Below are 17,821 nucleotides of genomic sequence, written 5' to 3'. Positions count from 1 at the left end.
GCTGGAACAATTTCCCTTGTGGATCATTAAAGTTTGTCTAAGTCTAAGGCTAATTGGGAACAGGTGGGTGCCATGACTGGGTATAAAAGCAGCTTCCATGAAATGCTCAGTCATTCACAAACAAGGATGGGGCGAGGGTCACCACTTTGTGAACAAATGCGTGAGCAAATTGTCCAACAGTTTAAGAACAACATTTCTCAACAAGCTATTGCAAGGAATTTAGGGATTTCACCATCTAAGGTCTGTAATATCATCAAAAGGTTCAGAGAATCTGGAGAAATCACTGCAGGCAACATTGAATGCCCGTGACCTTGGACCCCTCAGGCGGTACTGCATCAAAAACCGACATCAGTGTGTAAAGGATATCACCACATGGGCTCAGGAACACTTCAGAAAACCACTGTCAGTAACTACAGTTTGTCGCTACATCTGTAAGTGCAAGTTAAAACTCTACTATGCAAAGCCAAAGCCATTCATCAACAACACCCAGAAACGCCGCCGGCTTCGCTGGGCCCGAGCTCATCTAAAATGGACTGATGCAAAGTGGAAAAGTGTTCTGTGGTCTGACGAGTCCACATTTCAAATTGTTTTTGGAAACTGTGGACGTTGTGTCCTACGGAACAAAGAGGAAAAGAACCATCTGGATTGTTCTAGGCGCAAAGTTGAAAAGCCAGCATCCGTGATGGTATGGGGGTGTATTAGTGCCCAAGGCATGGGTAACTTACACATCTGTGAAGGCGCCATTAATGCTTAAAGGTACATACGGGGTTTGGCGCAACATATGTTGCCATCAAAGCAACTTTATCATGGACGCCCCTGCTTATTTCAGCAAGACAATGCCAAGCCACGTGTTACAACAGCGTGGCTTCATAGTAAAAGAGTGCGGGTATGAGACTGGCCTGCCTGTAGTCCGGACCGGTCTCCCATCGAAAATGTGTGGTGCAATATGAAGCCTAAAATACCACAACGGAGAAACTGGACTGTTGAACAACTTAAGCTGTACATCAAGCAAGAATGGGAAAGAAGTCCACCTGAAAAGCTTCAAAAAATGGTCTCAGTTCCCAAACATTTACTGAGTGTTGTTAAAAGGAAAGGCCATGTAACACAGTGGCAAAAATGCCCCTGTGCCACCTTTTTTGCAATGTGTTGCTGCCATTATATTCTAAGTTAATGATTATTTGCAAAAAAAAATAAAAAATTCTTAGTTTGAACATTAAATATCTTGTCTTTGCAGTCTATTCAATTGAATATAAGTTAAAAAGGATTCCCAAATCATTGTATTCTATTTATATTTACAAATTACGTGCCAACTTCACTGGTTTTGGGTTTTGTAGAAGCATAATGGATTGCTCCCATTAGTTGCATTGCTAGCCACCTACAACGAGCACATTTTTACATAATATAATACAAAAAAACCCATAAAATGTTGTCTTCTTGTCTCTCATAAGTATTGTAAACGTGAGGCAAAATCCCCCAAAATTCCAAACAGTTCCCCTTTAACTGAATTGTCAGTCGCCCATGTACGGAAAGAGCTGCTGCTTTATACGGGTGGCGTATGCTAGTGAGAAATTACAGCTGCGAGAGATGATTTATCCACGCTGTGATCCACCACAACACAGCTCGCTGAACCATGCACTTCATGCCCATAGCGGGTCAGCGGCGGCTTGCCGGCAACCTGTGCAACCAGCGTCAGCATGATGGATTCACTGGCCAAACAGCCAATTATGTACTTTGCAGTCAGACACACACACACACACACACACACACACACACACACACACACACACACACACACACACACACACACACACACACACACACACACACACACACACACACACACACACATCAATGTGTGTGCGTGTGGTATATGCACGTCAAGACAGCAACCTTAGGTCGTTTAGAGCGATGCTGATTAATAGCCTAAAGTATGTGAGCTACATGCAGTCCAATCATCCACACTTTCTGCCTAATGCCATTCATACTTGAAAGAAATATAATAAGTGTGTCAGGCTGCACAAATGGTCAAACAACTTGTAGCTTTTCTTGCACTTCAACACCTCCGGGGCACAAAGATAATACAATAATTGCCAAGGCCAAGAGAGTAAATTGACTATGCAAGTGTCAACATTTCCTCTACGAAAGATCGTGACTCATTGCAGGATTCCTGCAGACCTTAAACGCCACTTTGCACGGGTCACTGAGAGAGTAGGTCGATTCCTGAGGAAACGAGGAGGATAAAATAGTCAGAATAATGGAGAATTTTCACACAACTAGCTACTTAATGTGGACCTCTCGCCTGGTGTTTGAGAACAATTTGGTGAGTTTCAGGCTTCGCCTTTTGAATGCTAACAGCTAGCATGCTAACAAACCCCTCTTTGTAAAAATGTTTTCATTTATGTAACACAGAACTAATAAAAAATATGCTTTGGTGTACGAACCTTTTCTCCATGTACGAACGTTTCATTCGGCCATTGTGTGCACAGCAATTTTCTTACAGCAGTGCTGTTTTTAGCCACTGTGCTAGTTGTATGGTTTTTAGCCTTTTTGCAGCATTTTTCTAGTTTTGCTAGCTCAATATGAGCCCAAAGAAAGCAAAGGACATGCGATGTGTGGTTTGAAACATTCAGAAAGTATCCACAGCATTGTCGACACTGCCTATTGCCCTCCCCGCCCTTCTATTGCGCACCGGGGAAAATTAACAGAAATGGTTGAGTTGATTTGTTTTCGTTCCTAATGATTGTAGCGACGTGGCTGTTAAAGTTAAGGAGTTTTGTGATTTCAAAGTGTGAGTGCACCACAGGTCTAGGGGTGATGGACGGCTGGGCAGCGCCTAAAGAGTTGCAGCCAATAGTGTCACAGTGGCTTACACTAGCATCGCATCTCATAAGCTTGACAACACACTGTGTCCAATATTTTCACAAAGATAAAATAAGTCATATTTTTGGTTCATTTAATAGTTAAAACAAATTTACATTATTGCAATCAGTTGATAAAACATTGTCCTTTACAATTATAAAAGCTTTTTACAAAAATCTACTACTCTGCTTGCATGTCAGCAGATTGGGGTAGATCCTGCTGAAATCCTATTTATTGAATAAATAGAGAATCGTTTTGAATAGGGAAAATATCGTTTTTGAATCGAGAATCGCGTTGAATCGAAAAAAAAAAATCGATTTTGAATCGAATCGTGACCCCAAGAATCGATATTGAATCGAACGTGGGACACCCAAAGATTCGCAGCCCTAGTTGTAAGTGTACAAATATGGAGTTTTGTCAAGGCTGGAAGCCATTCTTTATGTTTCCATTGTTTGTTACGGAGAATTTGCTTCAATATACAACATTTTCTATTTGCGAACCCTGTCCATCACCAAACATTCATTCCCATTCATACACCAGTGTGGGCTGCACTACAGGCAAAGTAAGTAAAGTGTCTTGCCCAAGGACACAACAGCAGTGACAGGGCTGGGTTATTATTATTTTGATACTTTGATACTTTTCTACTGGATGGATACTAGATGCTTTACATTAGTTTTGGATGATACCACAAATTTGGGTATCAATCCGATACCAAGTCGTTACAGGTGAAACGACGTGGTCGCATAGTGATGCGGATGTGGTTCTCCCAAGGATGCAGACGGCTTCGGACACAGCTTGCAGGTAGGAAAATGATTTATTTTAAATATAAATCATATGGTGAATAACAAAAAGACATGCACGTAGCACAAAAGGCAAAACAAAAGGACTAGCGTGGGAGCTAGCAGGCAAAATGGCATAGCGTGAAAAGCTAGCGGGAATCAAAGTTGTCGTCATCAGTTGTGTAAGAACAAACTAGGAAGCCAGACCGAGTGAGGCCAGGGCAAAGACTAAATAGCCCTCTGATTAGCGCCCGGGCAACAGGTGCGCGTCCCGGACACTAACCAGAGGCAGGTGTATACAATCTGCCGTCATGGCAACAGAAATAAACGAAACTCAAGGTGCTGAAAACACATGTGACTCAAACATAAACAAACTATGATCCGGGCAGCGGATCGTAACAGTACCCCCCCCTTAAAGGACAGATTCCAGACGTCCCTTGACACGAAATAAAACTAGAACCCAAAAAACAAGAAACAGTTCAAGAGTCCAGGGAGGGCGGAGGGAGGATTTGGTGGTGGGTCGCCAGGCCACGTGTCCCCGAATCCACCGGGGAAGAGTCAGGTGGCGGCGGCGAGTGGAACGCCGCTGCCGCAGGCGAGGCGGGCGACCACGGAAAGGCCACATTCGTGGCTACCGAGAAGGTGGGCGTGAGTGGCGCCAGAAGTTCAGCAGCCTGAGAGTTCCAAGTCTATGTCTCGGGTGTCGCTGCTGTTTGCGCCACTGGCGTCCATACACAAACCTCTGAGAGCGCCGCTTGCGCAGCCAGACCACTCGAGGTCGCTGAGACGACGATGAGGGCGAGGAAGGTGGCGGCGTCCTGGAAAAGCCCACCGGAGACGAGGAGAGAGCAGACGTCGCCGTGGAAGCAGGAGGAGTCGTCGTCGCCGTGGAGGCAGGAGGAGACGTCGTCGCCGTGGAGGCAGGAGGAGACGTCGTCGCCGTGGAGGCAGGAGGAGACGTCGTCGCCGTGGAGGCAGGAGGAGACGTCGTCGCCGTGGAGGCAGGAGGAGACGTCGTCGCCGTGGAGGCAGGAGGAGACGTCGTCGCGGAGGCAGGAGGAGACGTCGTCGCCGTGGAGGCAGGTGCAGGTTCTGGTACCAGCCGTGGAGCCGGCGCTGGTGTGGGTACCAGCCGTGGAGCCGGCGCTGGTGTGGGTACCAGCCGTGGAGCCGGCGCTGGTGTGGGTACCAGCCGTGGAGCCGGCGCTGGTGTGGGTACCAGCCGTGGAGCCGGCGCTGGTGTGGGTACCAGCCGTGGAGCCGGCGCTGGTGAGGGAACCAGCCTTGGAGCCGGCGCTGGTGTGGGAACCAGCCTTGGGGCCGGCGCTGGTGTGGGAACCAGCCTTGGGGCCGGCGCTGGTGTGGGAACCAGCCTTGGAGCCGGCGCTGGTGTGGGAACCAGCCTTGGAGCCGGCGCTGGTGTGGGAACCAGCCTTGGAGCCGGCGCTGGTGTGGGAACCAGCCTTGGAGCCGGCGCTGGTGTGGGAACCAGCCTTGGAGCCGGCGCTGGTGTGGGAACCAGCCGAGGAACTTGGCATGGTGGAGCTTGGCGTGGTGGAGGTACGGGAGACGAAGCTTGGTGTGTCAGCCGAGGTGCAGGAACAGGTGCTAGCCGAGGTGCAGCTGGAGGTGGCCTAGCTGGCGGTTGTGGCTTAGCAGGCCAAAGGACTGGTGGCGGTGGCCGTGCAGGAGGTTGCGGCTTAGCACGCCGAAAGACTGGTGGCGGTGGCCGTGCAGGAGGTTGCGGCTTAGCACGCCGAAAGACTGGTGGCGGTGGCCGTGCAGGGGGTTGCGGCTTAGCACGCCGAAAGACTGGTGGCGGTGGCCGTGCAGGGGGTTGCGGCTTAGCACGCCGAAAAACTGGTGGCGGTGGCCGTGCAGGAGGTTGCGGCTTAGCACGCCGAAGTTGTGCCACCGCACTAGCACAGTTCCCAGTACTAGCCCCCCCCTCAAGACGCGGATACCAGACGCGCTCTTTGCGGTTTGGAACCGTCTTCAAGGGTGGGTGGAAGGAGGTATGGAGGGGGGTATACTCCTCCTCTTTAAATTGTCCAAATTGACTGTTAGTCTTCCCAATATCATGGGACTGTAGGGACGACCAGGAGGGAGAAAACAGAGGAGTGGGCGGAGCTTGAGCTATAGGGGGTGGGGCCAAAATAATTGGGGGCGGGGCTTGAAAATCAGAATGTGACTGACTAGACTTGAACTTAACAAAAATGTCCTGATAATGTTTTATCTTAGAATACAAGTTATTTGGAATTGGCTGACAGAAAGAAGCAGATGATGGAAAAAAAAATTCTTGCTCAATGACGTCATCGGGAGTGGGCGGAGTTACCTCTTCGGGGGGCGCCAATGAAATGACGTCATTGTTGGAAATGTCCATGTGACTGACAGCCCAATCGGAGAAATGTTTGGCAAAGTGGTCGATTGGGTTGCCAAACGTCTGAGGATGGGGAGCTTGAGCTGCATGTAGCTTGCTTCGGTCCGGGGGAGGAGTTTGCAGGAGCGGCGCGTCTTGACAGCGAGGGGAAGACCTTCTGGCCGGCTTCCGTCTTCGCTGACGCGTCCCGTACTGCGGGGGTGTGGCGATGTCCTCGGGCCAAACGGAGTGGATTGGGACCAGCTTTCCGTTGGGACCCCATATCAGGTCCTGGCGCTCCGAGGGGGAATAGCGAAGAGTTTCCGCTTCCATTGCTCGCAACACCTCCCACGTACCTTCGTCAAACTCCTCAATGGCTGCCGCGGGAGAATTGTTATTTGCTGGCTTCCTACTGAAACGACGTGGTTGCATAGTGATGCGGATGTGGTTCTCCCAAGGATGCAGACGGCTTCGGACACAGCTTGCAGGTAGGAAAATGATTTATTTTAAATATAAATCATATGGTGAATAACAAAAAGACATGCACGTAGCACAAAAGGCAAAACAAAAGGACTAGCGTGGGAGCTAGCAGGCAAAATGGCATAGCGTGAAAAGCTAGCGGGAATCAAAGTTGTCGTCATCAGTTGTGTAAGAACAAACTAGGAAGCCAGACCGAGTGAGGCCAGGGCAAAGACTAAATAGCCCTCTGATTAGCGCCCGGGCAACAGGTGCGCGTCCCGGACACTAACCAGAGGCAGGTGTATACAATCTGCCGTCATGGCAACAGAAATAAACGAAACTCAAGGTGCTGAAAACACATGTGACTCAAACATAAACAAACTATGATCCGGGCAGCGGATCGTAACAACAGGATCATACATTAGTCATATTCAAAGTCCTCATGTGTCCAGAGACATATTTCCTGAGTTTATAAACATAATATACATTTAAAAAAAACGAAAGAAGATGTGATGCCAAAAAAATATTGACGTAAACATAGTAGTATCGACTAGATACGCTCCTGTACTTGGTATCATTACAGAGGATGTTAGGTGTAGATCCACCAATGGCGTTTGTTTACATTTTGATGCCGATGAGCTACGGTATGTAGTGAAGCATGTTTAGCTATTCCTCGTCCTGCAGGGATGATACTTGTAAGGAACTTACTTTATTTGTCGCCATGGAGGCGACAATTAGAAGTGATTTAGAAGTAGCTAAAACACTGCCGACTGCGGCTAGATCATAGCCATGTCTTAAAGCACCTCCTCCAGTGGGCGTTTCAGTGTTATAGCTTCACCTTTATCGTTAGTTTTTAAGCCAAAATGCGTCCGTTCTCCCTTTTTGGTCTACACACTGTGTCTGCCTGTAAGTACTCCGTGATTGTGCGCTACCAAACATGCTCGTCTGCTCGTAAACCAGCAATGACACGACATGACGATGACAAGGGTGCGGGGGTGTAGGGGACCGGTCTTTTTCAGAGGCGGTATAGTACCGAATATGATTCATTAGTATCAAGGTACTATACTAAAAAAAACGTACAACCCTAGTGTGTAGTAAGATAACATTTCCAGTTGTCTTGGCAAATAAACCCACCCCTTATAATTAGAGCATTTACAATTATCAAACCAAAACAACAGTCTTAGATGATTTTGATTATTGAAAGATATCTAAGCAAATGCATCCACTGTTATTCTACTCTCAGAAAGGCACAGCTGCTGTTGTTCTTACCCCATCTGGTCGCTCGTCTGAGGCTGTGACAACCAGGGTATAATAGTCCTGAGTCTCCCTGTCCAGAGGTTTATTCAGAACCAGATACCCAGAACTGAAAATAAAAAAAAAAGAGAGAAGACAGACGCTGTTAATCCCTGGGCAATGGGTAAATATAGCACATAAGTGAAAAGTTGAAAGAGATATGGGGGAACTACTGTAGAATATGCCAGTGTTTTTCAACCTTTTTTGAGCAAAGGCACATTTTTTGCGTTGAAAAAATCCGGAGGCACACCACCAGCAGAAATCATAAACTCAGTTGACAGTTAAAAGTCATTGTTGCAATTGTTGGATATGACTTTAAAGCATAACCAAGCATGCATCACTATAGCTCTTGTCTCAAAGTAGGTGTACTGTCACATCACACCCTGACTTATTTGGAGTTTTTTGCTGTTTTCCTGTGTGTAGTGTTTTAGTTCTTGTCTTGCGCTCCTATTTTGGTGGCTTTTTCTCTTTTGTTGGTATTTTCCTGTAGCAGTTTCATATCTTATATTTCCCGCATCTACTTTGTTATAGCAATCAAGAATATTTCAGTTGTTTTTATCCTTCTTTGTGGGGACATTGTTGATTGTCATGTCATGTTCGGATGTACATTGTGGACGCCGTCTTTGCTCCACAGTAAGTCTTTGCTGTCGTCCAGCATTCTGTTTTTGTTTACTTTGTAGCCAGTTCAGTTTTACTTTCATTCTGCATAGCCTTCCCTTAGCTTCAATGCCTTTTCTTAGGGGCACTCACCTTTTGTTTATTTTTGGTTTAAGCATAAGACACCTTTTCACCTGCATTTACAAAGCAATTAGCTACCGGCTGCCACCTACTGATATGGAAGAGTATTACACGGTTACACTGCCGAGCTCTAGACACTCAACAACAACACATCATTTCCAGACTATAATTACTGGTTTGCAAAAAATGTTTTAACCCAAATATTTCAAATTAGATCATCTCCCACGGCACACCAAACTGTATCTCACGCCGCGGCACAGTGGTTGAAAAACACTGCACTAGACAACGGCATATTATTTGCAGATTATAATTATTGATTTGCAAATAACATTTTTGGGCCAATTAGGTGAAGTTGCATAGTTTCCCACGGCACACCAGAAAATATCTCACGACACACTAGTGTGCCGCGGCACAGTGGTTGAAAAACACTGGAATATGCAGTATTGTGTGATTCTATGGTTATACTGCATAGGCTTTAACAAGTCAACCATAGGTGTTATTTGTCTTTGGAGAACATCTAAGAAGCATAAGTGAGATGTGTGCCCAGTCAAAACCAGCCAAAATATTTGACACTATACATGAAATCCTTCTACAAGCAATAATGTTCCGCTTTCAGTTTCTTTATTGGTCTTCTTCCATCCGACTTGATACAACCGGCAACTTCCTTCCAGTCCAATCGTGTCGAAACATTTGAGCGTAGTTTCTTTGACAGTTTCTTTACAGTGTACACACTGACGTAATACATACTGATGCAACTTCCTCGTGAATATATTTTGGGTAGAACCCAAGAGTTGCAAAGTGGGCCAACGCAAAAAAAGACTATTTTGCAAGTTTGCGTTAACGTGAGCTGCAGGGCGTAATGTCGTCGCATGAAAGCACGAGTCAGCTCGCCTTTATAGTGGCGCTATAATAACCCTGCTCAAAATCGACGGGAGTAGTTGTACCAAAAGCCTTCCAATATTCCTCCAACATGGAGATGAAAGCTCTTTAAAGTGCTTGTTTCAGGACTTTTTATTTTTTATTTTTTTACTGCTGAATGTATATTATTTCATTCTGCTTTTACACCTTTAAATCCTGTCTGTGTGCTTCCTAGCTGTCTGACATGAGGGCCATGATTTCTTTTTTTTTTTTACCCCTGGTGTCACTTCCTATTTGCATCTGCCTATTTCTTTCAGTCACACTAGAATTCCCTGAGTTGCTACACACCCTGTAGAAATGTAAATAGACTGTTTCCCAGTGGACGAGACACATTTTTGATGACACATTAATGAATAAATACAGCAAAGATCCTTGGATAATGCATGTGTGCTTGATCGACTCAAGCATCTTTTTAAAGCTATTATTTTCTACCCGCTGCTGCGGAGTGTAATAATACATTACAATATCACAGACGTGACTAATGTATATCTATAGCATGCATAAAAGTTTATTCAATTTAGGAAAAAAAAGCACCTTTACAGCAGGTAGCACTGCAGGAAAAGTAGGTCGACTCCTGTCGTCACAGAGATGTGTTTCTATTATTTTGCCCCTCTCATGTAGTTCAATCCCAAAATAGTAAACGCGTGTCTCGGTATATAGGATTTTACAGGCGTACCTAATGTTATAGCCAGTAGGTGTAAAACGGTTTGTTGTAACAATTTTAGGCCTGTCAATTTCAATTCATTGTTTATTTTATTATTTTAAAACTTCACAAGCACACATTTTTGCTTGAGTGATCAACTGTCCAAAAGGATTGGGAAGAAGCAGAGCTTGTCTGGTCCCACCCATGTGCCATAAGCCAGTGTTTCTTAACCATAGGGCTGGAGCCCATGAGTGCCGAGAGGGCGCCCAAAAAATATCTCTTGCTCAGTTGTGGTCCGTATGGACCACACTCACTTGTAATACACTTTTCCACCACTTCTGGCAGTAATGACAATAACAAACAGGAGAACTCTGGAGCTAAGGTCATAGAGAAGTTTGAGTTTGAGTTTGAGTTTGAGTTTATTTCGAACATGCAAGTATACAACATGATACATCACAATCTCCAGTTTCTCTTTTCAACATGTTCGAAAAGGAGTAGGAAGAAGCAGAGCTTATTTAATCCTACCCCTTTTCTTTTACATAACAGTTGCTAAAACTTTTGTTCACTTCCTGTTCTCAATTTATTCACAATATACTCCATAAGTAATCACAAGTTTCCCAAGTGCAAAAATTATGACTAAAGTGGTGAAGCTGTATTTTCATTTGCCCTTTAATTTTATTGACATTGTATTTAAGAAACATATAGCATCATTATTCAGTAATTATTTTAGCGCTGTGTAATTGTATGTACAGTAAATTAGTTTTCATCAGTTTTTATGAGTGCCTTCTTTTGCAGTATATTAGTAGTTTTTTGTAAGCAGACAGATATATGCTTTGATAATAATCTTAGTGACTAACCCATACATCATTTGACAAGGTTTATTTTGTTAAACTGTAAGTAGATGTATTTATTGAACACAATTACAATCAAGAGTAAGATTACATTCTAAAAAGAAAGGGAAACAAGAAAGAAATAATCAACTGAAAGCCTTTCAAATTATATTTTAAAATACCTTTGAATTTGGAATAATCATGATTAACCACAGGTTATTACTTTCTTGCATAATTTGAATGAACTAAAACGAGACCCCAATATTTGGACATAAATGCAATTTTATCGGCATAATGTCATTCAGGAACATGTTTTTAAATACTTTACTTCAATTTACTATGTAACAACCTGTGCCGCTCTCAGGTAACCATCCGCGGTTAAGGTAAAGGAGCAAAAAAAACTAAACAAACAAAAAAAAAAGAAGCATGAACAGTTCAAATAAATTGTATGGTTAATTCGACTAATGCGATAATTTTTTTGTGATTAATCACATAAGTTAACTTGTTATTTTTGACTGCCCTTATTAATTTAACGACAAAAAACATGCATAAATTCAGCTAAAATGATTCAAATCATTCCAAAGGAGTGGTTCTTAACCTGGGTTCGATGGAACCCTAGGGGTTCGGTGAGTCGGGCTCAGGGGTTCAGCGGAGGTCAAAACACACCCGACTCATCATGTAAATAAAATCTTCTCCCTATCGGCGTATTACGGATACGGCAACAGCAGAAGTCACACTGATTTACAGGTGTGTAATTTGTTGTGAGTTTATGCACTGTGTTGGTTTTGTTCTTTGAACAAGGTGATGTTCATGCACAGTTCATTTTGTGCACCAGTAATAAAACATGGTAACACTTTAGTATGGGGAAAATATTCACCATTAATTAGTTACTTATTAACATGCAAATTAGTAACATATTGGCTCTTATCTAGTCATTATTAAGTACTTATTAATGCCTTATTCGGCATTGGCCTTATTATAACCCTAACCCTCTAACCCTGGCCCTAACCATAACCAAATAACTCCAAATTAAGTCTTTGTTACTTAGAATATGTTCCCCATACTAAAGTGTTACCAAAAACATATAACTTTGTCTTGAATTTGAAACAATTTTTTATTTTTTTTTTCACTAAAGAAGGGTTCCGTGAATGGGCATATGAAACTGGTGGGGTTCGGTACCTCCAACAAGGTTAAGAACCACTGTTCCAAAGTCTTATTACATTTAGGAGTTACAACAAAGTCACAGATGCAACTGAGACTTACTTGCGCTGCAGTAAAAACTGTTCATGGTGATCCCCGCGGTGGATTCTGTAGATAATGGGGTCCTTTTCCCTATCCACCGCCTATAAGAAAACACATTCCAAGTCACAATAACCATCACAGTATTCAAATATTGTATCTTAAAGATTCCCTATTATGCAAAATGGATGTTTTAGTGATGTTCCAACAGTATTATGTGTCCTCAGAGCCTGTTGATGAGCACCAAACGTGAGAAAAATCAATCATCTCTCGCACTTGTTTGCTACACCTTTCAAAGAAGAGGCAATCTACGCTTGCTTTTGAAGTATCGGGTTTTCATGACCTCATCAAGATGGAAAAACAGTACTTTCAAATGGAAAAAAGAAACAGCCTCTGACCAGGTCCAAGCTGGATGAGCTCACTCTGTTTATATACTGTACCTACAACTTTGATAAAAATAAAAAAAAGAGGCTTCACTACAAATCTTGAAATAAATCCGTGCCAACTAACTACAGACGTGTGAGCTAAATTTGACCTTATTTTTTTTTTCCCCCCACCAAAATAGGTATGATGTTGTGTGATGTGCAACTAGTTTGTCTTGCAGATCAATGACTGTGTGAGCTCTCAATGTAAAGTACTTTGAGTGCCTTTAAACGTGCTATAAAAATCCAATTAGAAATCAGGGGGTCAGATTGTGTGCCGATGTTGCGTTGGGATATTGGCTAATTTGCTGCAGGGCCAAGCCCATCTTTACCACAGCTGTGGTCCATTGTTTACATGGGTAAATATTCCCTCAAAAGGGATGCACACTCAGGGAGACGCACACATTCCCTGTTACACACATGCAGCAGTTGCATAATTTCTAGGAAGCCGCCTCTCTCCCCAGACCACCGCCTCGAATTTGAGAGCAATCTGCCACGAACGTGTCATCTCCCCACAGTGCGAAGATGTTTCTGAGATACTAATCCTCACCAACATGGCCAAATATAAACTCTGTCTCTTCCAAGTGACATTATCACTGGAGGACTAAAGAACAATTAATGGCTAAGCCATGATTTACAAAGTAAGTAAGTCTCTGGATACAGGAAGGCTTTGAGAGTAAAACCCAAATGATTTAAAAGGGAGTCAATAGTAGTTTATTTTTTACTTACTCTGCACAAGTCACTTTATTTTGTTAAAAAAATTGTAGCATTTAAACCACAAATTTAATACCTCACTGGATTTACAGCAATACTAGCAAATTCAAAATTGTATAAGATACGCTTTATAAAAATGTGTTAGTGTCTTTTATTTACTTTCTATAAAACATTTTGAGGACTATAATCTGTTGTTAAAGTATCAGATCCATCCATTCATCCATCCATCCATCTTCTTCCGCTTATCCGAGGTCGGGTCGCGGGGGCAGCAGCCTAAGCAGGGAAGCCCAGACTTACCTCTCCCCAGCCACTTCGTCCAGCTCCTCCCGGGGGATCCCGAGGCGTTCCCAGGCCAGCCGGGATATATAGTCTTCCCAACGTGTCCTGGGTCTTCCCCGTGGCCTCCTACCGGTCGGACGTGCCCTAAACACCTCCCTAGAGAGGCGTTCGGGTGGCATCCTGACCAGATGCCCGAACCACCTCATCTGGCTCCTTTTGATGTGGAGGAGCAGCGGCTTTACTTTGAGCTCCCCCCGGATGACAGAGCTTCTCACCCTATCTCTAAGTGAGAGCCTCGCCACTTGGCGGAGGAAACTCATTTCAGCCGCTTGTACCCGTGATCTTGTCCTTTCGGTCATGACCCAAAGCTCATGACCATAGGTGAGGATGGGAACGTAGATCGACCAGTAAATCGAGAGCTATGCCTTCCGGCTCAGCTCCTTCTTCACCACAATGGATCGATACAGCGTCCGCATTACTGAAGACGCCGCACCGATCCGCCTGTCGATCTCACGATCCACTCTTCCCTCACTCGTGAACAAGACTCCGAGGTACTTGAACTCCTCCACTTGGGGCAAGATCTCCTCCCCAACCCGGAGATGGCACTCCACCCTTTTCCGGGCGAGAACCATGGACTCGGACTTGGAGGTGCTGATTCCCATCCCAGTCAGTATCAGATCGAGACTCGAAATCTGTTCTGAGGCCAACAATGTTGACTAAGACATCCCTAAATCCAATCATTTTGTTTTTTAGCTTGAAAGAGGTCAGCCTGATTGTACTGTATGTATTACATTTGGAAAGCCACACTTTGGCTGGCCAAAAGAAACGTCAAGACGGTGAAAAATAGTCCACTTTGGGCACCCCAAAAACACAACTGAGGGTTCTTATGAAAATAATTTTTAAATAGTCGAAATGTAGGACCTTTGAGACAATATTTAGTTTTAAACGGTTTATGAAAAAGAGGACTTACATTCCAGTTTAATGGGGGCGGTGTACGTGAATGTGTGTAGCGTTGTGTATACACCTGAAGGTTGAGCACCGTGGCTCCCGTCCTCATAGCTTCGCTGATCTCCAGGCTGTACTGTTGCCGGGGGAAACGCGGAGGGCTCTGGTTGTTGGGTGGCAAAACTTCGATGTAGACCGTCGTAATCGATGACCTTGCGAAAGCAAAAGACAGCAAAAGAGCAGAGTCAGCCAGGTATTTAAGCTTTGGTTTCCTTTGCACTTACTCTCCGTGTTTAACCAATCGATTCAAGTCAACAACAGAAATGTCTACTATAGGTATTGCAAAGGTGCCTTCACTGAGCTCCTGCTTCCCATGCTAATCCCGGTTTGACTGGAAGCAAGCTTTTGTTTATGTCCTCCTTCATTTTAATAAAAGCCCTTTAAGAAATGAGCTCTTGCAAGGAAACAGTCCCATACTCTGCCTTCTTCATTATGAAGCTTATTATGCAGCCATGGACCATTGGAAGAATGCTGCATAGGAATACATTGAAGGCATTGTCGTAATAGGACGCAGCTAATCAGGAGATCATTGACAGCAAAGTAGCTTGAGTGCACTCAGAGGCAATTAAAACGTTTTTCAATACATACAGTCTGTGTATACAAGTGGCCGCCATGTAATACTCAAAGACCCTTCAATCAGGTGCCCCTCTCCACCTTTAGAGACCTTAAAATGCTTCAAATGTCACATCCCTTTACCCGGGCGGTTTTCTTTCAAAGAGGCAATGAGCTAATTTGAGGAAATGGCAGCAACACAAGGTCATTAAGTGAGGTCTTAATTACTCAACGCTCACTTAGCCTTTCTCTAGACTCATTTGATGAGTCGCAGATGTTTTCATTCTAACTGCCAGATGATGTGGACCGTTCTTTATTTATAAATTATGTCTTTAACGAACAAACAACCAATGACTGTCTTCCGCGTCCAAAGAAGGCTGAGTTCCGAACATAAAGATAAGCTATTAAGATCACCAGGGCCCTCATGTAACAAGCTTGGTTAAGCAAGCTTACGCGGAATGGAATGTGCATTACCTCAGACTCGCTTCATGGCTGACGTACATACGTTTCTACAGGCTGTGGATACTGTGGTAACACAGATGGTGGTTCAGATGTTTTAATTTCATCCATCCATCCATCCATCCATTTTCATCCGCTTATCCGAGGTCTAGGCAGAGAAGCCCAGACTTCCCTCTCCTGAGCCATTTCGTCCAGCTCCTCCCGGGGGATCCCGAGGCGTTCCCAGGCCAGCCGGGAGACATAGTCTTCCCAACGTGTCCTGGGTCTTCCCCGTGGCCTCCTACCGGTCGGACGTGCCCTAAACACCTCTCTAGGCAGGCGTTCGGGTGGCATCCTGACCAGATACCCAAACCACCTCATCTGGCTCTTCTCGATGTGGAGGAGAAGCGGCTTTACTTTGAGCTCCTCCCGGATGACAGAGCTTCTCACCCTATCTCTAAGGGAGAGCCTCGCCACCCGGCGGAGGAAACTCATTTCGGCCGCTTGTACCCGTGATCTTGTCTTTTCGGTCATAACTCAAAGCTCATGACCATAGGTGAGGATGGGAACGTAGATCGACCAGTAAATTAAGAGGTTTGCCTTCCGGCTCAGCTCCTTCTTCACCACAACGGATCGATACAGCATCCGCATTACTGAAGACGCCGCACCGATCCGCCTGTCGATCTCACAATCCACTCTTCCCCCACTCATGAACAAGACTCCGAGGTACTTGAACACATCCACATGGGGCAAGACTTTTTAATTTCAACAATGCAAAAACCATTGAGGCAAGGACACCAAATTCACCTTTTCGCCAATGCATTCTTCTTCGAATCACATTATTATTTATTATTATTATTATTATTAACTTGGCAGCACGGTGGAAGAGGGGTTAGTGCATCTGCCTCACAATACGAAGGTCCTAAGTAGTACTGAGTTCCATCCCGGGCTCGGGATCTTTCTGTGTGGAGTTTGCATGTTCTCCCCGTGACTGTGTGGGTTCCCTCCAGGTACTCCGGCTTCCTCCCACCTCCAAAAACATGCACCTGGGGATAGGTTGATTGGCAACACTAAATTGGCCCTAGTGTGTGAATGTGAGTGTGAATGTTGTCTGTCTATCTGTGTTGGCCCTGCGATGAGGTAGCGACTTGTCCAGAGTGTACCCCGCTTTCCGCCCGATTGTAGCTGAGATAGGCTCCAGCGACCCCCCGCGATCCCAAAAGGGACAAGCAGTAGAAAATGGATGGATGGATGGACATTACTATTTGTGAGGACATATAATCATTTACCTAGGCAATCATTTTGCCACATATTGCTGTCACAACGGCTTTCTGTGACTCCTTGGCCATGTCAGGTGGACAACAGCAGCGGGTAGTCGCGCCACACCGGATCCGGACACCGAGAAGGATGTCACGTATACGGCTGCTACCACAAGAAGCTCTCATGTGTTATAATAATAAATTGAGTAATCAAACAAGAGTAAGTTTTTCATATATGCTGCCATGTTTGCATTTAAAAGATTTCAACATTCCATCATTTTGTCCGCAGGAATCAAGCAAGCACTGTGCTTCGGGGGACTATACATATTTAAACACTTGTCTCTTTTGGTGATGTGCACCCAATGCAACTTTTTATTCTTATAGACAGACCTGTGTGTTCACTTCCGTACCTAACGGTTTCGGCTACGAACTTCCTCAACCACAACCTCTGATCATTTTTGAAGACCTATTGAACCTCTTTGGATTACTGAAAGATATGCACCCATCTTATTCCTCACCTTCTTCACGATGATCGACCATTATTTTTTTTATTTCAGCCTGCGGTTCCCGGAGCACACGGCAATCTCAAACCGCTGTCGTTCACTCCAAACACCTACTACCGGCTTGTGATTGGCACCAACGTACAGCGCTTAAGCACATAGCTACTTTCAATATGACTTGCAAATTTAAAAGGGGAAATAACAAGTAACGTAGGCGTGGTCTGGGCGTGCCATGTCCAGCCAACTCCTCAGATCGATTCCATGTTGACTGTGATGTAACAAAGAAATGTGCTTGGAAATACATCTGAATTTTTGCTTGCATACGTAGTTTTCTGGATTCAAACGTACGTCTATTTTTACTAGGAAATTCACGCAACTCTTGTAACATGAGGCCCCTGGTCAGTTAGGAATATTGGGAAATGTCCTCATTACGACCGCCACAGTCCTTCACAAAAGGCCCTTTACCAAATCTTTGCAGTAACATCTTTTTTTAGGGTTTTTAAAGTTTTACAAGGTTCAAGTGTAGGTTCACATG

The 17,821-nt window shown here is 44.6% G+C and overlaps 1 protein-coding gene across 6 annotated transcripts in view; it reads right to left on the bottom strand.

Annotated features, from left to right (window-relative positions):
• LOC133610462 (protocadherin-15-like) overlaps window positions 1-17,821 on the bottom strand; it is a 345,402-nt gene that overhangs the window by 166,190 nt on the left and 161,391 nt on the right. For all 6 annotated transcript variants that reach the window (XR_009815878.1, XR_009815880.1, XR_009815879.1 and 3 more), the window contains 3 exons: window positions 14,557-14,689; window positions 12,142-12,221; window positions 7,726-7,819 (listed from right to left, as the gene is read on the bottom strand). Coding sequence is in view for 3 of the 6 variants with exons in the window: in XM_061966744.2 (XP_061822728.1) it covers window positions 7,726-7,819; window positions 12,142-12,221; window positions 14,557-14,689 (307 nt within the window). In the remaining 3 variants the exon portion in view is untranslated. The remainder of the gene's footprint in view (window positions 1-7,725; window positions 7,820-12,141; window positions 12,222-14,556; window positions 14,690-17,821) is intronic.

The sequence above is a fragment of the Nerophis lumbriciformis genome, linkage group LG11 (assembly GCF_033978685.3).
Source record: "Nerophis lumbriciformis linkage group LG11, RoL_Nlum_v2.1, whole genome shotgun sequence".
Taxonomy (NCBI): domain Eukaryota; kingdom Metazoa; phylum Chordata; class Actinopteri; order Syngnathiformes; family Syngnathidae; genus Nerophis; species Nerophis lumbriciformis.
Note: the sequence above shows the minus strand (reverse complement) of the source record. Positions and strands in the feature narration are given on the sequence as shown.